Here is a 19,981-nt window from a genome sequence, read left to right on the forward strand (position 1 = left end):
TATATATATATATATATACATTATATATGTGGTACTATATGCAAGGTAATGTAGTGTGGTTGCAGTTCCCGGATAATTGCATTACATTCTAATGTTTCTTAGATAAAATATGATAAACAACGTAGACGTGCTCGGATTCTATTAATTATATATGTAACACCATACAAGAATGTCCTATCTAGGCTCAGTCTGTCTGAGCCAAAATGATTCCCTGTTTTACACACTGAATTAGACTCACAATACGCTACTTGTATTAGTGAGATGCATCTAAATCACAATTGTATCAAAAGGATGCAGTGATTAGTGCAATATATTTCCCATTTGTTGCCACTAGAATCCTGTTAAAAGATGTGAGGATCTGTTGTCTGATCTTCGAGATGGGACGCTTCTCATCAACTTGACAACAGCCATTACATGGAGGAAACTGGTAGATGAGCTTGTTGTAAGCATTACTTTGCTTTAATTAGTAGAATGCTGCTGTTAGCGTGTCAATAATTATAGGGAAGATTCGGGCACATTTCATTGACAACATTCAGGAAGCGCTTCGCAGTTTTAAAAGTGTTGGTGTAAGTTATTGATGTTGACTCTCATTCACTCACGCACTCTCATACTTTCACACTCAGAAAAACGCACACACACACACACACACACACACCCCACACCACACCACACCACACCACACCACACCACACCCCACCACACCCCACCATATTGCTCTATACAGTATCCATACCCGCACCCAACACAACACAACACAACAGGAAAGACAGTGCAAACTGGCAGCCTCCTCTCCACATGCAACATCTTGCTAGTAAACCTACACACACACATCATAAGAAGCCACAACACTAACGTCACGTGCAAGCTATCGCGTTGCCTCGTCCGTACGTCTACCATACTGTACATGCATACCGATGCATGACATTCAGGCAAAACATTGCAACATCTGACGTCGAACGTCACCCAACACGCTCCTTTCTGCACGCTCTCTTACCTTCATTAGACGTGCGTTGATCCATTGCGTGAAGACGCGCGTCTGCACTTTGTTTATATGCGTCCTGACACACACAAACGCACGTATAGTATGCATATGGTCATGCCATGACGGAGGAGATAACGACACTCTCTCGCTCGTTCGTCTCACTCGCTCCTGCCTTGATCTCCAAGCTCATCGTCGCTCTCGACGTATAATTTTGTACCTCTTCACTAGATGTTGATGTTGTATCGGTTCGTGCAAAGAGAAAATCAACAACCGAGATTAATTAAATTCAGCCACCCTCACAAATATCAACGTAGGTAATTATGTGATACATTTAACTTTGTTTATTAATTTTTGTTTAATTGATTAATTTTAATTTTAATACTGAATACACGTGCGCACTCAACACACTTATAATTAATAGACTTAGGATTGTAGAACATCTGGAAGTCACCATGATATCTTCACATCACCAATGTCGCAATTTCAACAGATAGACGTTGTTACCAATGTCCCTTAGAAAAAACAAAAAAATCCTACGATTGGCATACAAATTTATTAATTAAGTACTCCCAAGAGGCTTTAGGTATTTCTCAGACGTCATGGCAATCATCAATGCAGCGCGCAAGAGGACCAGCAAATACAAATTTCTCTATTGTAATTAATTGTTAAACTGCGCAGTTGATGTTACTATTACGTCTAGTTTATGTCAAATTGTCACTAAAACTTATAATTTAACAAACACACACCAATTGGAATTAAAGGGAAATGTTAGTCACATTTCAGACTTTCTATTGATAGTAACATTCTATGTTGTTCATCCATCCCTCCTGCTGTGATGAGTTCTCCATTCTGAGTTGAGAATGCAGCATGTGCCCACCGTTTGTGTGTCATGTGTGGAAGAGGAAGCCATTTGGTAGATCTCTCATCATATAATTCTACAATATTAGAATAAGAATGAAACCACTGTTGTGTCACTCCTCCAGTCCCAACCAGTCTATTACTGACTGATGTTAATGTCGAGTCGGATGTTGTTGTAGAGGGGATTGTTCTCCATTTTCTATCACGAACATCTGCACACTCAACAATATTACTAAAGTAATCTCTATATATCTCTCCTCCCCCTACAAACACTGTGTTGTTTATAATAACAGAAGAACAGTAACAACGTTTTGTTTGCATGTCATCCATCTTATACCAATGACCGCTGTGAAGGTCACACACACTTGCTGTGTTCACTGTCTCCCCTGATTTAGTCACACCGCCCACCACATACAGTGAGTTGTCATGAAGAGCAACAGATACACCACCCAACCGCAGTTTGTTTGGTAGAACTGTGAGAAAACGCCATTTGTTGTCTTCATTCAAATAAAATTGTTCAATCACAAACTGATCTTTATCTACATCCTCCACACACACCAGACACACACCTTGATGACACACTACATTCCTGATGTAACCATTCTTTCTGACAAACTTGTCCCACTTATTAAGTTTATAAGTGAATACATGCAGATTACCATCAAAACCTCCTACAACTAGTCTGCCTTCAATCTCTCCCATTTTATTATATGACCAACTGTCATGAGGCATGTGTACATTCCACTGTGTCCATGATGGCAGACTGTCATTGATCTAGAATCAACACAACATGTACAATAGATGGAAACAAAAACAATTATAAAAATTTAAATAAAATACAAACAAGTCAAACATCAGCTGTATTGCATGTCTGTATTTAGTACAAAATATCCATTTTATAAAACAATCAAACTTCATATTAATTAACACAGATTGCTTCTGGTCACCTTTAGAACAACTGTCTGTTGTCAGCAATATTGCACATGCAACAATTTACTATTTCAGTGCACACGACAAGAGAAAAATTTGTATGAATTTAAGAAAATTATGACATAGTTTACCATCGCTATGACTTAAACTTGCAACCCTTCAAGGTCCCGGATGTAAACACTCCATAAGATGACTCTCTAACCAACTGAGCTATCGCACCACACACACACACACACACACACACACACACACACACACACACACACACACACACACACACACACACACACACACACACACACACACACACACACACACACACACACACACACAAATGCAGACACATATATGCACACGCACATACACAAACAAGCAAGCACTAATACTTAATTAATATAAACTGCAGCAAGACTGATGTCAATTTAGATTTCATATTAATTGTAGAACCATCTAACATAATGATATCTTAAAAGAAGTTGTTTATTTCAATGTAATGTTAGTTGGTCTGGTGCTAGTACGAAATCACAAGTTACATCAGACTGCTATTGCAGACCTTGAAATGTGTGCATCAAATCTAATAATTTGAAATATAACTCACATACCTGAATCTCTTCTACAGATTGTGCTTTGTCAATTCGAAGAGCCAAATTTGTCCACTTCTCTCCCATTGCTTCTGTCTGTTGTTTCTGCAAAGACACATACACACACACACACACACTCAATATCACACACACAACACACACACACACACACACACACACACACACACACACACACACACACACACACACACTCAAAATCACACACACACACACACACACACACACACACACACACACACACACACACCACACACGCACACACACACACACACACACACACACACACACACACACACACACGAGACGCACTAACACAAATCGCTGATAAACCAAATATAAAACAAAGAAACTCTAAAATTTTCCATGACAGTATGGCCAATATGGCCAACAAACGTTCCTCTCTGCTTCAATAAATATTCAGGTTTATTGACTACATGCAGTCTATTTCTTTCCTCATCCCCAAATTTCACAGTCCATATCTAATTTCCATTCTATTGTAAAGTAGCAGTTAACAAATAAATAAGAAATAAATTTGTTCACAGAGCCAGTACTACGTACCGTATTACCTCACATAGAACGGCATGCCATTATGGAACGAATTTTACCAGGGTGCCGTTATAGGTCGAGATACAACGGCATGCCGTTGTAAAGGAGGGAATTTTACCAGCGCCTCAAGTTCCACATCCAACAAATTCTAATATCTTTCTTAAGCGGTACTACTAACTACTACTAAGTCTTCAAGAACATGCCATGCATAGAGATTATCGGTAGGCACTAATCAGTTTCTACTTCTTCGTGTTCCTCATCATCATCACTGTCTTGATCTGTCAAACCTGATGGTTCGACATCTACAAATGGTTCTTCGCAAGTAGCTGTTTCATCTGTCATCAACACGTGTCTCCTCCATTACTGCAATATTAATATCAAAAGATAGGCCTCGTATTACTGTGACTACCGTACCTTGCTCTATAACAGTACCTCACCCTATAACGGCGTGCCATTATAGGTACCAGCTGGAGTTGTAGCGGATTCTGGTAAAAATTCACTTATAATGGCATGCCGTTCTATGCGAGGTAATACGGTATCATCACTTGCACATGCAAAACACATAAATACGAGCTTACCATTGAACCCATTTTCTTAGAAAGCTTGAGATTGACTACTCTTGCTTGTAATCCTTCTATCAGTGAGTGACTGCATGCAGTTAACTCTGCCAACTAAACATCAAATTCCATAAAATTAAACTCAAAGAAACAAAGACAACAAAAATGTCCCACTTGTGGTCTTTGTGATAGCTTTGTCTCTACTTCTTCTCGAAGTCCTTTAATTACATCAAGTTTTTCCTAAAATAAGTCAAAAATACAATTAATTAATAATAATATTGCTGTCAGCAAGGATGTACTTCAGTACTTACATTTACATCTATTGCAGTCTTATGCTCTCTCAATTTCATTCTTCTGAAACATGCAGCAACAGAATTCTTGTCTCTTACCATGAGCTGTGGTGTCACACAAACAGACATGCAGCCATGTGAAGTAGTTGTTCAATACTTCTAACTGTCTCTTGTAACCTGAACTGCATGATCAATTCTGTCATTCCCAAGTTCGTCCAACACTATTTTGTTCTGTCTGCTAGAGTACTTTGCATGTGGAACTGATTTCTGTAATGTCAGAATCTACAAACAGATTTACTTCACATCTCAGTTACAAGACAGAAATGCTTCATGCACATCACCCGACAGTCACAGTTCCGCAGATCATCTGTTACACCATCAACAATGTCATACAAACAAAATACATGTTTCTCCATGTCCATGTACTCATATTGCTAAACAACACAAACAAAGCAATTAATGATGCGACTTCATTGCAAGCAAAAGTTGATCGTAAATACTAAAGAAATTGCTGACAGTGACAACATGGTCGTCTGGTTCATCCTCAGAGTTCTCAAATTACTTCCTACACAAATAATCAAAACATCATCACTAACTGCTCATACAGAAACGACTGTGTCAATTGAACTAAGCAGTAACTAGTCAGTCAAACACCATAATCTTGCAAGACTGGTGTGTAGTGTATTGACTACAAATAGTTACGTGTATTTTCTGGCATCACAGTTTTAAGTTGAGTGTTCAGTGTCATAATTAACTGACTCACACACACACACACACACACACACACACACACACACACACACACACACACACACACACACACACAATAAACAAAAACACAACGAGAAGCTGTTTACCTATGCCCATCAACACTTTCTCCAAGCTTAATCTTGAATTGCTCAATTCCACTGCTGGCAAACCACCAAGTCTAAACTTGACCCCAACTAACTCTGGAAATGTCCATTTCAACGTTTGATAAAGTGCAATACATTGCGCTTCCACGGTCAGTGCAGAAAAAAGTCTAAAGTAGTCATCCATTCGCATTTGAAACAGAACAAGAGATGAGCCTTTAGTTGCCTCCATATAATGAATGTGATTTTCTGTCACTTTCATTAAACGAGCAATGAAAGAAACTAACCGGCTCTTGTGACTCTCAACACGATCTGGTGCTACACCATCCAGATGAACTAAAGCTATCTTGTTGATTGAGTCACCAAAGAATACGGAATCCACTTGACCAGCTGGTGGAAGACTGTACACAAACTTTACATCTTTTTGTGATATTTTAAAACATTTTCGACACATTTTTCTAATACTCTCCTTCCAGACTTTGACAGCCTCCTTGTCTATCTTTCTAAATATAAATGTTGCACTTCCAATCTTTCCACCAACGCATGATCGTTTAGAATGAGATGAGTCACTAGAATGTTCATTCGCTTTTTTCCTTTTGACAGATTGACCAATCGTTTCTCCACTACGTGAAACGTTGGCATCAACAGGAAGTAAGGATGGATTTTGAACTTTCAGAATTTCACTTACAATATGTTTTTGTTTCTCCACATTACAAAGAATCTTACAAAATGATTCAAATGATCCCTTTCCTTTTCGAGGAAGAATAAAACTTACAAGTGTGTCCGATCGATCAGTTTCAGACAATGACTTTTCTTGCAGGTCTGTGTGTTCTTCTTGAGAAATTAAATTAGAACCTCGAAGTTGATCCAAAAACAAACTTGGACGAAGAGCAGCTAGAAGATCTGGAAGACAATGCTTCAAACGTTCCTTCCATTCAGAATCTACCTCGAGATCTTCCTGTGAAGTTGTAGTTGCTTCCACTGTTGATCCACTAGTCCCATCTTCCTCCCTTTCTCTAGTGCAGTTGTCTTCAGTAGGTGCAGTCATACTACCTTGCTGATCTTGCACACTTTCTGTCATGCTCTTCTCCTGTCCATTGAGCCCGTCACACTGCACCAAATACAAAAACAATTATAATCAAGTTTACTATCCATCCAATTGACAACAATAACCCTGTACTAGTAGTGCCCACGTCAATTTATCAGCCGCCTCTAACATGTAGTTACTATACAGAAAAAGTACTGTACTGCCATCTTTTAGCATCTTAATAAAAGGATCTGCCTAACATGAACAAAACCATCTATATTTCCATTCCCAGTAGAAACAACACACTCATGCAGCAGTCATATATCCCTTCTGCAAGTAACCCTAGACACCTTCCAATCAAAAGTGGCAAAGATTGGTGTACTTTAAGACCAGAAATGCACAATCTGTCACATTTCCAACAATCCAAAACCTTCCAACATGTCTAAGACATGTGAACAAGTTCAACAATTTCTCATAAAACTGCAATGAGTGCATGTTGCAATACTAGAAACTAGCCTACACACGATAAATCCAAGCGCTTGCGGTGGGCAGTGGGAATCAAACCCGCCCTGAGTCCATTTCCCATCTAGAGCATGACGCAACTACACATGCTTTGTGCTACATTCAGAAACAAGCTGATAACCCAACATTTGCATAGTATGTCACTACACCACAACATCAGATCTCAAGAATGTAGTCAGACCACTGGATACAGGTTTTAATGTATACAGATCACAAAATGAAATAAAAGCCCTGTTCGCACTTGCAATTGGATCGTGATCTGTTCACGATAAATCCAATCCACATCGGGGTGGGGGTGGGGGTAGGGTGGACTCAATCGTGATCTGATCCCAATCGGTTGAATTCAATTAACAATAGTGGGTGTTAACAGGTACACTGCCATTATTGTGACAATGTCAAAACATCTAACCCTCTTCACTCATCTTTGTTCTCGATCACCTTACTTCACTGTATCAACGCTTTGCACAAGTATACAAGCCACACTTACACATCGGTCATCAGTCATGTGTTACTGAAAGAAGGTGGAGGTATCATTTTCAATGTGCAAGTGTGGACGCCCACTAGCCTGATCCATTCTGGTTAAGTGTGGACAGGCCTACAGTCTATGCACAATCAAACCTAAAGCTCTATAGTTAGTAGCTCAAGTGTAGTAAATTTTCTCACTTGGAATTTTATTGCATCTGCTACACAAATCAACTTTAAACCACCAATAACACATAGTGTGTATAAAGAGGCAAAGTCAAATGTGACATAGTAAAAATAAAATAAGCATTCATCAACAATAAAAAATGAGATTTTCAAAATTTTAATATTTAATATTAAACTACTTGAGCGCCATTGGGTAGGCTACTCACGTGACCTCTGTATATGAAACACTCACGTGATGATGATAGTCTCAGGTTTGTACTTTATTATTCTGACTATTCTTTTGAAGCGTGTACGCGCACACACAGACGTTGCACAAGCATACGCACCTGTTGATTAGGTTCTGACTGTTGGATGGTCTGCTGTTGCTGTACTGTCTGCAGATTACTTGCAGGCTCATCTGCACAAACCACGCCTCCTCTCTTCATAACGTCTCTAACGATATGTAGCTGACCTGCTTCTTTCAGAATCTCACAAAGTGTATCAACAGCGTTTTCCTTGTATGGCAGGATATCGTAGAGCAGCATTCGCGCTCTGTCTTGCTCTGTAGAACATTGTCTCAGTTCGCGAGCTTCTTGCATAGTTACAAGATTACTGGCGACTAGATGTTCTAATAGCAACGACGGACGCAATGTTTGAACAAGTTTCACGATGTTGCGAGTAACATATCCAGGGGCGGCGGAGCGAGTTGAAAGTTGAGGGGGCTGAATTTTAGGAGCAAGGCCCCGCCCACTTATATTTAGGTCACACCCACTCTGAGATATTGCAAATCATTGGTCCTGCAATATACATTCCAATATACAAATTCCAATTGCAAACCAAAGCAGAAATTCTACAGCATAAAGTTGATAAAGTTGGGGGGGCTCTAGCCCCCCAGCCCCCCCGGCTCCGCCGCCCCTGATATCGCTGATATTCATCCGACTGAGATGACATGGTGGGACGGAAATGAAGACCGGAAGTAGATGTTGCAACGAATCGTACGTCTAGAGTAGATAAACAGTACACTAGCAACAGTCAACACGGTGTTGATGTCAGCACTAACAATTCTCTCTATTCTTTGACAAGGACAAGCAGACGACGTATCTACTGTGTACACTCAAACTGAAGACGAAACAAAACTGGCAATTAACGCGCGCTAAAGTAGACACTGTAGGACTACCATACTGAATATGTACAGTGTACGTCCCTAAAAAATTTTAAATTTTTAAATTTGTATTATATTTAGATAAAATTCTTACTACGTACTAATTTATAAAAAAGAAATCAAAAAATATCTAAGTGTGAGATTCCTCGCGTAAATGTTTGGGACTGCGAGGCACCCACAGAGCTTCAATCGTAGACTCGACGGCGCGTGCTCAGAGCAGAACCTTTCTCTCGTTCGTGCTGACGAATTGAGCAACGAGAGAAGCTAAATTCTGTGTGTGTGTTTGTGTAAACATTCGGTTTACGAGACGGGAGTCACGATGGAGTGGCCAAAGGACATGCTGGAGGAGATAGAAGACTTTCGCTTGGAGAGGTCGATAAGAAGTCTCAAGGTGAATGTCATCTCCTTTTCTTCACTCGACCAACGGTTTCTCAACGCCGAGTTGAATAACGTGCTCTGTCTTTCAGACGAATGAGGAAATCGAGAAGTTGAGTGTCGACGAGAAATTGAGTTCTTTGGATCGAGCTCTGTATTTGCTCAAGTAAGCGAGTTGTCGCCGAGCTAGCGCAGTAAATCGATAGTCTGTTGTTGTGGACGTCTATATGGCGAGGAAACGAAGCCATGGAAGACTCGCGTTCATGTCAAAAATGACGTTTTCGCGTACGACGCCGACACGCAGTCTATTGACATCGAGCGGATGCGCTTGTTAGTGGCTTTGCCTCAGCTGCACTCTACCGTACGGTATGCGCTCGTTTTATCGAGTCTACGGGGCGAAAATCGCGTCTTTTCTGTGAATCTCTCTTTTCTCTCACTGTATCACATGACACTGTTGAGTGACGGCGTCCTGACTCGTTGGCAAGCAGTTGTCAGTCAAATGTACCGATTTGGTGCTCTGATTTCATTCACGAGTCAGTCGACGGCCATTCACGCTGCTGTGAAGGACAAGCGAAATGCGTGAGCTCTAGTATTGTCGCGCACTGTTTGAGTCTCACTTTGTTGTGTCTTTCATTTTCGCTCTCCGTTCGCCAGCTGGTCGAGAAATGTCACCGGATGACGAGCCCGCGCGCGCACGTTCGTATTCATTCATGCCTTTTCATTCATGTCTTTTCATTCATACCGTTTTATTGTGCTTGTTTATCGTTGAATCGCGCGTGTGTTGACCACTTGGCGCGTGGGATGTGACAAAAGGTCAAATGGTGATGTCGTTGTCTTGTTTTTGTGTGTAGAAACGGTCAAGACGTGCAGAAATTGAGTGTCGTTTCGAATCTGACGTCACTGATGAGGCAGAGTCCGAGTGAGACTCAGAGGAAAGTGCTGCCGAAGATATGCGTAAGTTGGTAATGATGTTGTTGTGAATTGCTGGAGTTGTATCTGCAAGTTAAATTGAGAGGCGATGGATCTCTATTGTAGGTTCTGTTTGTCTGATTGCATGTTCGTTTGTTTGTTTGCCCGTCTGTTTGTTTATGATCTCTGCTGATGGGTCTCAGTCTGTGTGTCAGTGAGTTCTAAGTCTCTCAGTCATTCTCTTTGTATGTCAGTCAGTGCGTCCTCAGTCCATCAGTGAGGCTCTCCATTGCTCTGTCTATCTGCCAGTCAGCTAAGTCCATTTGGTTCAGTTGGTTCTATCAGGACTATTTGACTCCATTGAAGAAAACTGTCCATAACATTAGTATGCTATAGAAATTAATATCAAACAAGTTAGTATTATAAATGGCTATAGTTGTGTAACACTTGGTTTACTATAGGAACTCGTTCCCTCTGCTCATGTGGACATTCAAGTTGGTGCAGCGGAAGCTTTCTCGCTGTTGCTCGAGAACAAGCAGCTGACCGCACACACATTCCATTCAATGCTCTTTCCTACTGTATTGAATGGATTGGAGAGCAGAGAGAGAGGTGAGTTAGTCAGTACACTGTAGAAAATTGCTGTTGTCAGTTTGTTTGTGTGTCAGCTTTCTGTCTGTCTGTCTGTCTGTCTGTCTACATATTAGTGCCAGTCTGTCTGTGTGTCTGTTAGATAAAAACTTTGCCTTATTGTTGATGTACTTCTCTTTGTAGTCGTCTCTTCAGCGTGGGTCAAGACTCTGTTGGTTGTTGTGAGCAGCTACAGTTCTGATGTGATCAGGAGAGAGGTCAACTCTGTTGCTTGTGATTGTCTGTTTGATGTTTAATAATTCAGTTAATTCCTTGTGTGCAGATATTGCCGATTGCGTTGGCAAAAGGGCAGTTGTCTCAGACTGTGTTGTCACGTCTAGCCAGCTGTGAAATACTGGGACAAATTGCAACTAAGTTTGAGGCTGTGAGGTAATGTGGATGGACTTTGTTACAGGGATGCGTCTCCTAAAGCTCCTGTTCACAGTACAATGCTGGCACAGCGTCCTGTGAGCGTCCTGGACGCTGACAAGGACGCTCACACAAGTGTCAGCGAAGACGCTGGCACTGTACCATTCACAGCATTGTGTCTGACGAGCGTCCATTGCGAAAGGAATCAATGATCGATGCCATGTGAACGAATAGAATATGATCGATGCCATGTGAACGAATAGAATATCCCGGATATGTCGAGTTGCTCTGACTGACTTTCGATTGGCTGAAAACGAACACGTGATGTCATCGGACGCTGGGTCACTTCCGGCTAGGACGCTTGATTAGAACTTTTCTCTATTCCAGTGTCGTGGACGCTCGCCTAGCGTCGTGTGAGCGTCGTGAACGCTTGCTCATCGTCAGCGTCCAGAACACTCACAGGACGCTTGTACTAGCGTCATACTGTGAACCAGGCTTAAGACTATTGTACTGGAGGGATGCATCTCTGAATGCTTTAGAATTATTGTATTGGAGATATGCATATCTCAATGCATTAGAATTATTGTATTGGAGATATGCATATCTCAATGTATTAGAATTATTGTATTGGAGATATGCATATCTCAATGCATTATAATTATTGTATTGGAGATATGCATATCTCAATGTATTAGAATTATTGTATTGGAGATATGCATATCTCAATGTATTAGAATTATTGTAATGGAGATATGCATATCTCAGTGTATAGAATTATTGTATTGGAGATATGCATATCTCAATGTAATAGAATTATTATATTGGAGAGATGCATATCTCAATGCATTAGAGCTACTGCAGGGTTGTACCCAGCATACAAAAGGCACCGGGAGTGCCGTGCCTTGGCTCCTGCTTGGTACAGGCCCGCCATGCTTTACTGAGTAGGCAGTGGCTACTATAAAGGCCGTTCACACATTTTGGGGGTGTGGGAAAATTTGTAGATCTGGGGATTCAGAGCATGTACAAGCATGTACCAGGCGCAGGTGGAGACAACCACTAAATAGAGATGGGGTAGCTATGATTATCCCAAAAACTAACAAGTTCTGCATTGTCATATGTAAAGCTCTCTCCTGGACCCACCTAGTTTTGACATAAGCAGATAAGGTAAATGTTTAATTGCATTCTTTTAGAGTCACCATACACTGATTTAATTACCTTTCACAGTAACAGTTGTTCTTGAGTCTACTGTTCTCTAGTGTAGCTATGAAGACAACGAACTTTGTATTTTAAAAATTTACAAAGTTGTTTGAGGCAAGCAACTAATTCTTTGCATATTATTTTAGTTCTTTGCTTAGAGGGCCTGGGATGTTTGGTGTGATGGTAAGACCAATTAGGGGGATGACTGCCATATGGTATGAACTTGATTGTAATACAAGTACTCAAAAAGCAACAGCAGTTGTCATGCACTGCCCACAATTGCGTCAGTAGTAACTGCAGTTTCTAGCATCACTATATAGCTAAACGTTTTTATTTGGGGTGTAGCTACTGCAGAATATTAGACAGCTTTAGAGAACTAACGATAAACAGGTTAACAATAGAAATAGAGACCGAAAAATGATAACAATGACTAGCACAACAAGCTTGATTCTTGTTGCTATTTTGTTGGGAGCATCTAGGCAATAACCTATACATGTAGGCGCTTGGTCGAATACAGATATTATTGCACCTTCTAGGAGAGCACTCATTGGGTAGTGGCCACCTGCCGGTAACTAAGGGCGCGTCTCCACTAGGGCTTAAACATGTTTACAACCTGTTTAAGTCTAAACTTGTTTAAGAATAATTGTGTCTCCACTAGCGTTAAACCTGTTTAACTCTAAACCCAAACAGCTTTTGCTAAACATGTTTCAGAGGTAGTTTAACGAAAGTGGTTTAGGTTTAACGGTCACGTGATATAAACACGCGTTCCAAAACTGTAGATGTTAGTTCTTTCACGCTGTTCTTTCTCTTTCTTTGGAGACTATTGGAAGAAGACAGAACTAGGCAATGTCAGAGAGTGCCTAGACTGATGCAGAGTGTCAGGAGAGAGCCATTTTGGCAAAGACAGAGACTTGTGTCTGTGATTGTTCTTCAGACGACAAGAAGACGATCTCCGACTGTCTGGTGCACAAGAAACGAATTTGCGCAGTACAACAAAGTCCCGGATAGTTCTTTTAATAACCCGGAATAAATGGACAAGTGGAGACGCTGTCTACGAAACATGTGTAGAGTTTAAACATGTTTGACGTTAAACATGTTTAAAGAGCAACAAGTGGAGACACAGCCTAAGGCGTGTCATTGTAACGGAGTAGGTAGATAGAGTACAAATTAGTGGGGTCTGTAGATATGTTGCCCCTCCCAATCACGTGTTCTTGACTGATTATGCGAATCAAATATCTATTGCTCGAGCTTTGAAAATTTCTCACAAGCTCTAACGGACTTTTTAGTTTGACGCGTATTCCAAGTTGTGATATACTGCGATGTGTGAGTCATACTAGTCCTTGACCTAAAACCCCTCCTCTTTTTAGCACAATGATTGTGGTAAGTCATTGTGAGAATGTGCATGTGCTAGATTAGTTTGGTGAAAATGAAAATGAGTGCTCCATTACTGAAAGACAACTTAGCTGCCAGTCTACTTCCCCATGACGCTCCATCAGAGTTAATTCCCAGTTCGTGTCAGTGGCGATGGCAACTGCCTCTTTCATGCCGTGAAAGTGGCATTGGCTGCAACCGGGAAATGTTTGCAAGTGCCAACGGTTAGTGATCTTCGAAGAAACTGCGCCGACGAACTGGAAAAGAATGCAGCAATTACGCAGCTCTTATTGTAAGGCACGCCCTTAGTGTCAGTGTCAGCGATGGTTAGTACAGTCATGTCTATCAAATGCTGCTTTGACAGCTTTGACAAGTGTGTGGCGGTAAAAAGGCATACTATTGTAAACTTTAAAAGGTGTTTTCTTTTCTTTTAACAGGCAATGGCATCTGATTCCCAGTAGAAATTGTCCAAAAACGTTACAACAAATGAGAACAAAATAAGGTTTTTAGGTTTGGTTCACGTCAGTAGAACACTGGGTATGTAGACAGGTCTACATATGCTATCTCTAAGACTGTCAAGCAAGTTCGATTGGCTTCTAGATTAAAATGCGTTGCGTTAAAAATTATGCGGGGGCGTGGTCATGAGAATTTCCACCGTGCCTTACAAAAATCCTGGGTCAACCCTGTACTGTATTGGAAGGATGCATCTCTCAATACATTAGACTATTGTATCTTCTGGTAATTGATTTGACTTATTTTCTGTAGGGTGTGTCGTGAACTGCTCAGTCTTGTGACATCACTATGTCAAGATGTTGACTATGAAGTGAGAGCTTGTATGTGTCGACAACTTGCTCCAATAGCGAAGCAGCTGGGGTAGGTGGAGTTGCATGGAGTTTGCTGTTTGTATGAATAGGTAGAGAGACAGACGGACAGAGAGGGAGGCAGACAGACGGACGGTCAGACAGATTGCTAGACAGAGAGGCAGGCAAGCAAGCAGACAGACAGATTGACAGACAAAACAACAAACAGGCACAGAGACAGACAGAGAGACAAACATATTGACAGACAGACAGACAAGCAGACAGACGGACAGACAGACAAATAGACAGACAGACAGGCACAGAGGCAGATAGATGGATGGACGGACTAATAAGCAGATTGCTAGACGGACAGATAGACAAACAAACAGATTGACAGACAGACAGACAACCAACAGACAAGTAGACAACATCACTCTCTTCTCATCGTACACGCTGACTTGCACTTCTCACTTTCAGATCCGAACTGACGGGCAATCTCATCCTACCCGAGTTGATCGAACTCGCCAAAGACGAAGAATGCACCGTGCGCATCGCGTGTCTCGAAACTCTCGTCTCCATTCTCGACCAACTGGACAAAGGTTTGAACCCACAGACAGCTGGAATGTTAACAACTTGATGTGTGTTTACGTCGTAGAGTTAAGAGTTTCGTCTGTCATTCCTCTCGTGCGAGAGTGTTTTGAGAGTGCATTTGCATCTAAGGATGCGTCGCTGCAAGTCGTGTGTCAGTTATATGGCAGGTTTTGCCACGTGTTGAAGGGTTAGTGTTGACGTGTTATGTTGTGTTGATTGTTGGATGGGGAAGTGAATTGTAGACGAATGGGAAGGAGATTGGTGAGCGGGCGTGGTAGCTGTGGAGAGAGTTTATTGTCTATGTTAGATGCATGGTAGGAGGTATGACAGGCAAGTAGACAGATACACAGACTGACAGACACATAGCCAGATGGACAGATGGACAGACTCATAGATAGACAGTTGGACAAACATACACAGACAGATGGATAGACACATAGGCAGACAGATGGACAGACTCATATAGATAGACAGTTAGACAGACACATAGACAGACAGACAAATAGACAATCAGACAGACAGATAGTCAGAGAGAATTATAGACCAACAGTTGGACAGACACATAGACAGACAAACAGAAAGATGGACAGACACAGACACAGGCAGCCTCATAGACTGACAGTTAGACAGACAGATAGACAGATGATTGACAGACACAGAGACATACTGACCTGACAGACAAACCAGCAGAGACATCTACACAGAGACGAACAGCAACAGCAACAATAACAGAATGAGATGCAGAAACAGACAAGGCAGTGACAAGACACACTAAACGTGTTCAACGGCTCACTTCACGTCAATACTCGTCCATCATTCATTAATTGATCTTTTTCACTAGACGTATGCGACAACGATCATCGCAAATGGTTTCTCAATTTTTATTGTCAGATGGCAACATTGAATCAAGGGAATGCAAAATCACAGATGCTTGTCACGGCTCCGAAAACGATGGTGAGTTGTGTGTGTGTGTGTGTGTGTGTGTGTGTGTGTGTGTGTGTGTGTGTGTGTGTGCGTGTGTGTGTGTGTGTGTGTGTGTGTGTGTGTGCGTGCGTGTGTGTGTGTGTGTGTGTGTGTGTGTGTGTGTGTGTGTGTGTCACTGTGTGTGTGCTTGTGATGCTTTTCATTTCTCTTTGATCATTTCCATTTTATCTGTATTCACAGGGCATGCCAAGTTCTGATTGTTCGATTTCAGATAATCCTATCTCCGAATGTCGTCGTCTTTGTGCGTACAACTTTCCAGTAAGATGCAAATTGTGTTTATACTTGCTGCTGTAGTGTGTCTGGCTGGATGTTGTCTGTTTGTTTGTTTGTTTGTCCATCTGTCTGTCTTTCTGTGTGTCCAGCTTTATGCCAATCTTGTTTATGTCATATGTTGTCCATTCAACAATTACACACCCCAATTTCTAGGCATAAGTAATTGCATTCTTGTGTGTAATGTCTGATGTTGTATGTGCAGGCGATGACACTTTTTGCCGAGCCTCATAATTTTGAGCACGAACTGTCGGTAACTCTTCAGCGATTGGTGACAGACCAACATCCTAAAGTTAGAAGGACAGTAGCATCAGGATTTCATGAGGTTTGCTATCAAGTCAATATACAGATTGATAAGTAGATACACACACACACACACACACACACACACACACACACACACACACACACACACACACACACACACACACACACACACACACACACACACACACACACACACACACACACACACACACACACACCAGGTGCAGGACAGTTAGTCGCCAATATTTAGTCGAGGGACATGTAGTCCCATGTAGTCGCTGAAATTGACCAACATGTTAATACATACAGTACATACATCTCTGGAAAAAATTATAAGACCAGATGCATTTTGACTACGTAAGTGGTTTGACAAATCAGATTGAGCAATAATGATTATCTATAATATTTAACCATTACATTTTTGATAATGAAATGCAGACAAAACAATAAAAATAGCGTTTTAGCAAAAGAAGTTACAGAGACATTACCTGGTCTGAAATTGTTTTACTAAGTATAACTACATGCTATGCAAAACCCACAATTTAAGTTTCATTTCTGTACTATATATGGAGTAACGTTAAATGCTATTTTTAACTAATACTACCATGCCGAAGAAGAAGCAATTGAGTTGTAAAACGAAGACAGCTATCCTGGTACTGCTGAAGGAAGGCTACAGCGAGCGACAAGTTGCTTCCAGACTCAAGATTTCCAAAACTGCTGTTCACCAGACAAAGGAGAAAAAGAAAACAACTGGAGCAACTGAAGTGCAACCAGGCCGTGGCAGAAAACGTCTCTCTAGTGCCAGGGAAGACCGCTACCTCATCCGAAAGTCTCTCTCTAATAGACGACTGACTTCAAGTGACCTCCAAAAAGAGTGGAAATCTGGGTGCAATGTCAACTGTTCAGCCAGAACTGTTCGCAACAGACTCCTTCAAGTAGGACTGAAGTCCCACAGAGCAAGAAAGAAGCCGTTCATTAATGAAAGACAAAGAAAGCAAAGACTCAAGTTTGCAAAAGACCACAAGGATTGGACTGTTGATGACTGGAGCAAAGTAATCTTTTCTGACGAATCCAATTTCCAGCTTTGTCCCACTCCAGGGCGTTTGATGGTTCGTAGAAGGTCAGGAGAAGCGTATAGACCAGAATGCCTTGCCCCAACTGTGAAACACGGCGGAGGATCGGTGATGATATGGGGTTGTTTTAGTAAGTCAGGAACTGGCAAAGTCCGACTCTGCGAAGGACGCATGAACCAAGCCAAGTACAGGGTTGTTCTCGAAGAAGACCTACTTCCATCAGCTCAGATGTTATACCCCAACTCTGATGACTGGATATTTCAACAAGACAATGCGCCATGCCACACAGCAAAGTCTGTAAAGTCATGGATGGAAGAAAAGAACATCAGGATCCTGACTTGGCCAGCTCAATCTCCAGATATTAACCCAATAGAAAACCTGTGGAATACCATGAAACGCAAAATGGAGAATCACAAACCTTCAAACAAAGCAGAGTTGTTTGATTTTCTACGCCTGGAGTGGGAAACGATCACTCAAGATGAATGTGAGAGGCTGGTGGAAAGCATCCCAAGTCGAATTCGGGCTGTGATTAAAAACAGGGGCTTTGCCACAAAATATTGAGTGTTTTTCGTACTTTTGTAGTTGCATATTGCTGTTAATGTTGGTTATTGTTATTTACTGCTTATTGTATGTTTATTTATTTAGTAAATCTTCTTCTAACAAATTGTCATGTAATTTGGTAGATTTTTGGTTGATACATTTTCAGATTAATATAAGCATATAAACAGGCATGTCTTACAGCATCTTAGTATATGAACCAAACTGTTATAAATGACAGTGATAGCCCTGGTATCAACAAAATGTGGTACATTTGTAACCCTAAACCCAAAATTTGAAGGGTGGTCTTATAATTTTTTCCAGAGATGTACCTCTCAAATCTAGGTCATCAAATACATGGTATAGTGTCAGGATTCTAGCCAGGCATGCTAAGGCGTAGCGGCCCGCTGCACCTTCAGATCTGCCCACTATGCCTTCAAAATACCTGCTACGCCTCATACTGGCTAGGCCTAGAATGTCTCTGTTGCTATATCGTAACGTTTGTACAGTGATGATGAGGGAGAAGGTGGAGACTTGTCAATCACGAGTCTCTAATTGCATACCTATAGTATTGTAATTGGATTTATTGCCTAGTAATAGTAAGGAGAAACACTAAAGCCTTATTCACAATATTGACGTCGATGTCAACACGGCGTTGTGACATCCACCTGGACGTCAGTATTGTGAACTAGGACAAAGTGGTGTGGCGTCATTGTGGCGTCATGACTCCGGGATAGAGCAAAGTTCCATTCCAGCGTCAAAAACCGGAAGTTGTCAGCGTCAAATGTACCCACGTGGGCGTTTTTGGCAAATCAGCAGAGCTGTAAGCATTCCGGATCATTTCTAGAAATGGAAGAAACGTGATTGACGCCACAAGAGAAACAGCAAGAGAAGGATAGTTGTCCATGATTAGACACACGAGCGCGATCTGACTCGAGACTCCAGACCAACCTTGACGCGCAACTAGCTGATGTCTCAAGATATTGTGAACAGGACGACGCTGAAGTCGGTGTCAATCCTATTCTAGCATCAGCGTCAACATCAAAGGATACCGCCTGCGTCAAGGCGGTGTCTTTGATGTTGACGCTCAGCTGAGCATCAGCGTCAATACTGTGAACTGGGCTTGAAGTCACGAGCGTCATCAGCGTCGGCGTCACTAGAGTTGATTCAAGTTCAACTCTAGCGTCCAAACCGAAAGTGCTCTGGCATCTATCGGAAGTACGTGCCTTTTGTCAACAAATCAGAGATCAAATCTGGGAGTGAAATACCCAGAAGTAAACTATGGAAAATAAGCTTACTGAAAGTGTATGCGTGTAGGTACGGCCGCCTGCTGCCAGTTGTGGCAAATCAAGTCACTAGAGATACGAGGCGCAAGAAAAATGCTTGTAAAAACATAGCGAAAAACCGGACTCCCAGCAGCAGGCTGCCAAATAATGTGAAAGCAAGCATCTTTGTGACAACTTGGTGAGGGAGAACACCCAGGAAATGGAAACCAAATCGCAAACTTTTGTATTCATGGTAGACGGTCACGATGACCATGCACGTAGTGTCTTGTCCCTGACGCTCATCAAATGCTATTGTAAATGGTACAGCTCCAGCATCAGTATTTTGACACCTACTCGGCGTCTTCTCGCGAGCATCATCAGGATCAGTAAAT

General features: G+C 41.5%; 2 protein-coding genes across 4 annotated transcripts in view; one reads left to right on the plus strand and one right to left on the minus strand.

Moving 5' to 3' along the window:
• Positions 1-1,626: 1,626 nt before the first annotated feature.
• Positions 1,627-8,357, minus strand: LOC134176113 (uncharacterized). 2 transcript variants are annotated; one of them, XM_062642790.1, is made up of 11 exons: positions 8,140-8,357; positions 5,623-6,727; positions 5,266-5,330; positions 5,107-5,199; positions 4,943-5,047; positions 4,787-4,870; positions 4,650-4,715; positions 4,497-4,589; positions 3,373-3,456; positions 1,988-2,614; positions 1,732-1,917 (listed from the first exon to the last, which is right to left on the minus strand). In XM_062642790.1, the coding sequence occupies exons 1-11, from the start codon at positions 8,335-8,337 to the stop codon at positions 1,870-1,872; spliced, it is 2,568 nt and encodes an 855-aa protein (XP_062498774.1). In that variant the 5' UTR covers positions 8,338-8,357; the 3' UTR covers positions 1,732-1,869. The 2 variants fall into 2 exon arrangements, with proteins under 2 accessions (XP_062498773.1, XP_062498774.1); XM_062642789.1 differs by having other exon boundaries at positions 1,627-2,614; positions 8,140-8,352.
• An 809-nt stretch (positions 8,358-9,166) lies between these two features.
• The window catches only part of LOC134198113 (serine/threonine-protein phosphatase 4 regulatory subunit 4-like), a 20,002-nt gene continuing 9,187 nt past the window's right edge, over positions 9,167-19,981 (plus strand). For both annotated transcript variants that reach the window (XM_062667447.1, XM_062667448.1), the window contains exons 1-12: positions 9,167-9,345; positions 9,422-9,495; positions 10,181-10,283; positions 10,700-10,847; positions 11,010-11,083; positions 11,149-11,255; positions 14,568-14,675; positions 15,080-15,201; positions 15,258-15,380; positions 16,035-16,147; positions 16,358-16,435; positions 16,653-16,772. In XM_062667447.1, coding sequence (XP_062523431.1) covers positions 9,274-9,345; positions 9,422-9,495; positions 10,181-10,283; positions 10,700-10,847; positions 11,010-11,083; positions 11,149-11,255; positions 14,568-14,675; positions 15,080-15,201; positions 15,258-15,380; positions 16,035-16,147; positions 16,358-16,435; positions 16,653-16,772 — 1,242 coding nt within the window. In that variant the 5' untranslated portion in view covers positions 9,167-9,273. The remainder of the gene's footprint in view (positions 9,346-9,421; positions 9,496-10,180; positions 10,284-10,699; positions 10,848-11,009; positions 11,084-11,148; positions 11,256-14,567; positions 14,676-15,079; positions 15,202-15,257; positions 15,381-16,034; positions 16,148-16,357; positions 16,436-16,652; positions 16,773-19,981) is intronic.

Source organism: Corticium candelabrum, chromosome 2 (genome assembly GCF_963422355.1).
Source record: "Corticium candelabrum chromosome 2, ooCorCand1.1, whole genome shotgun sequence".
Taxonomy (NCBI): Eukaryota; Metazoa; Porifera; class Homoscleromorpha; order Homosclerophorida; family Plakinidae; genus Corticium; species Corticium candelabrum.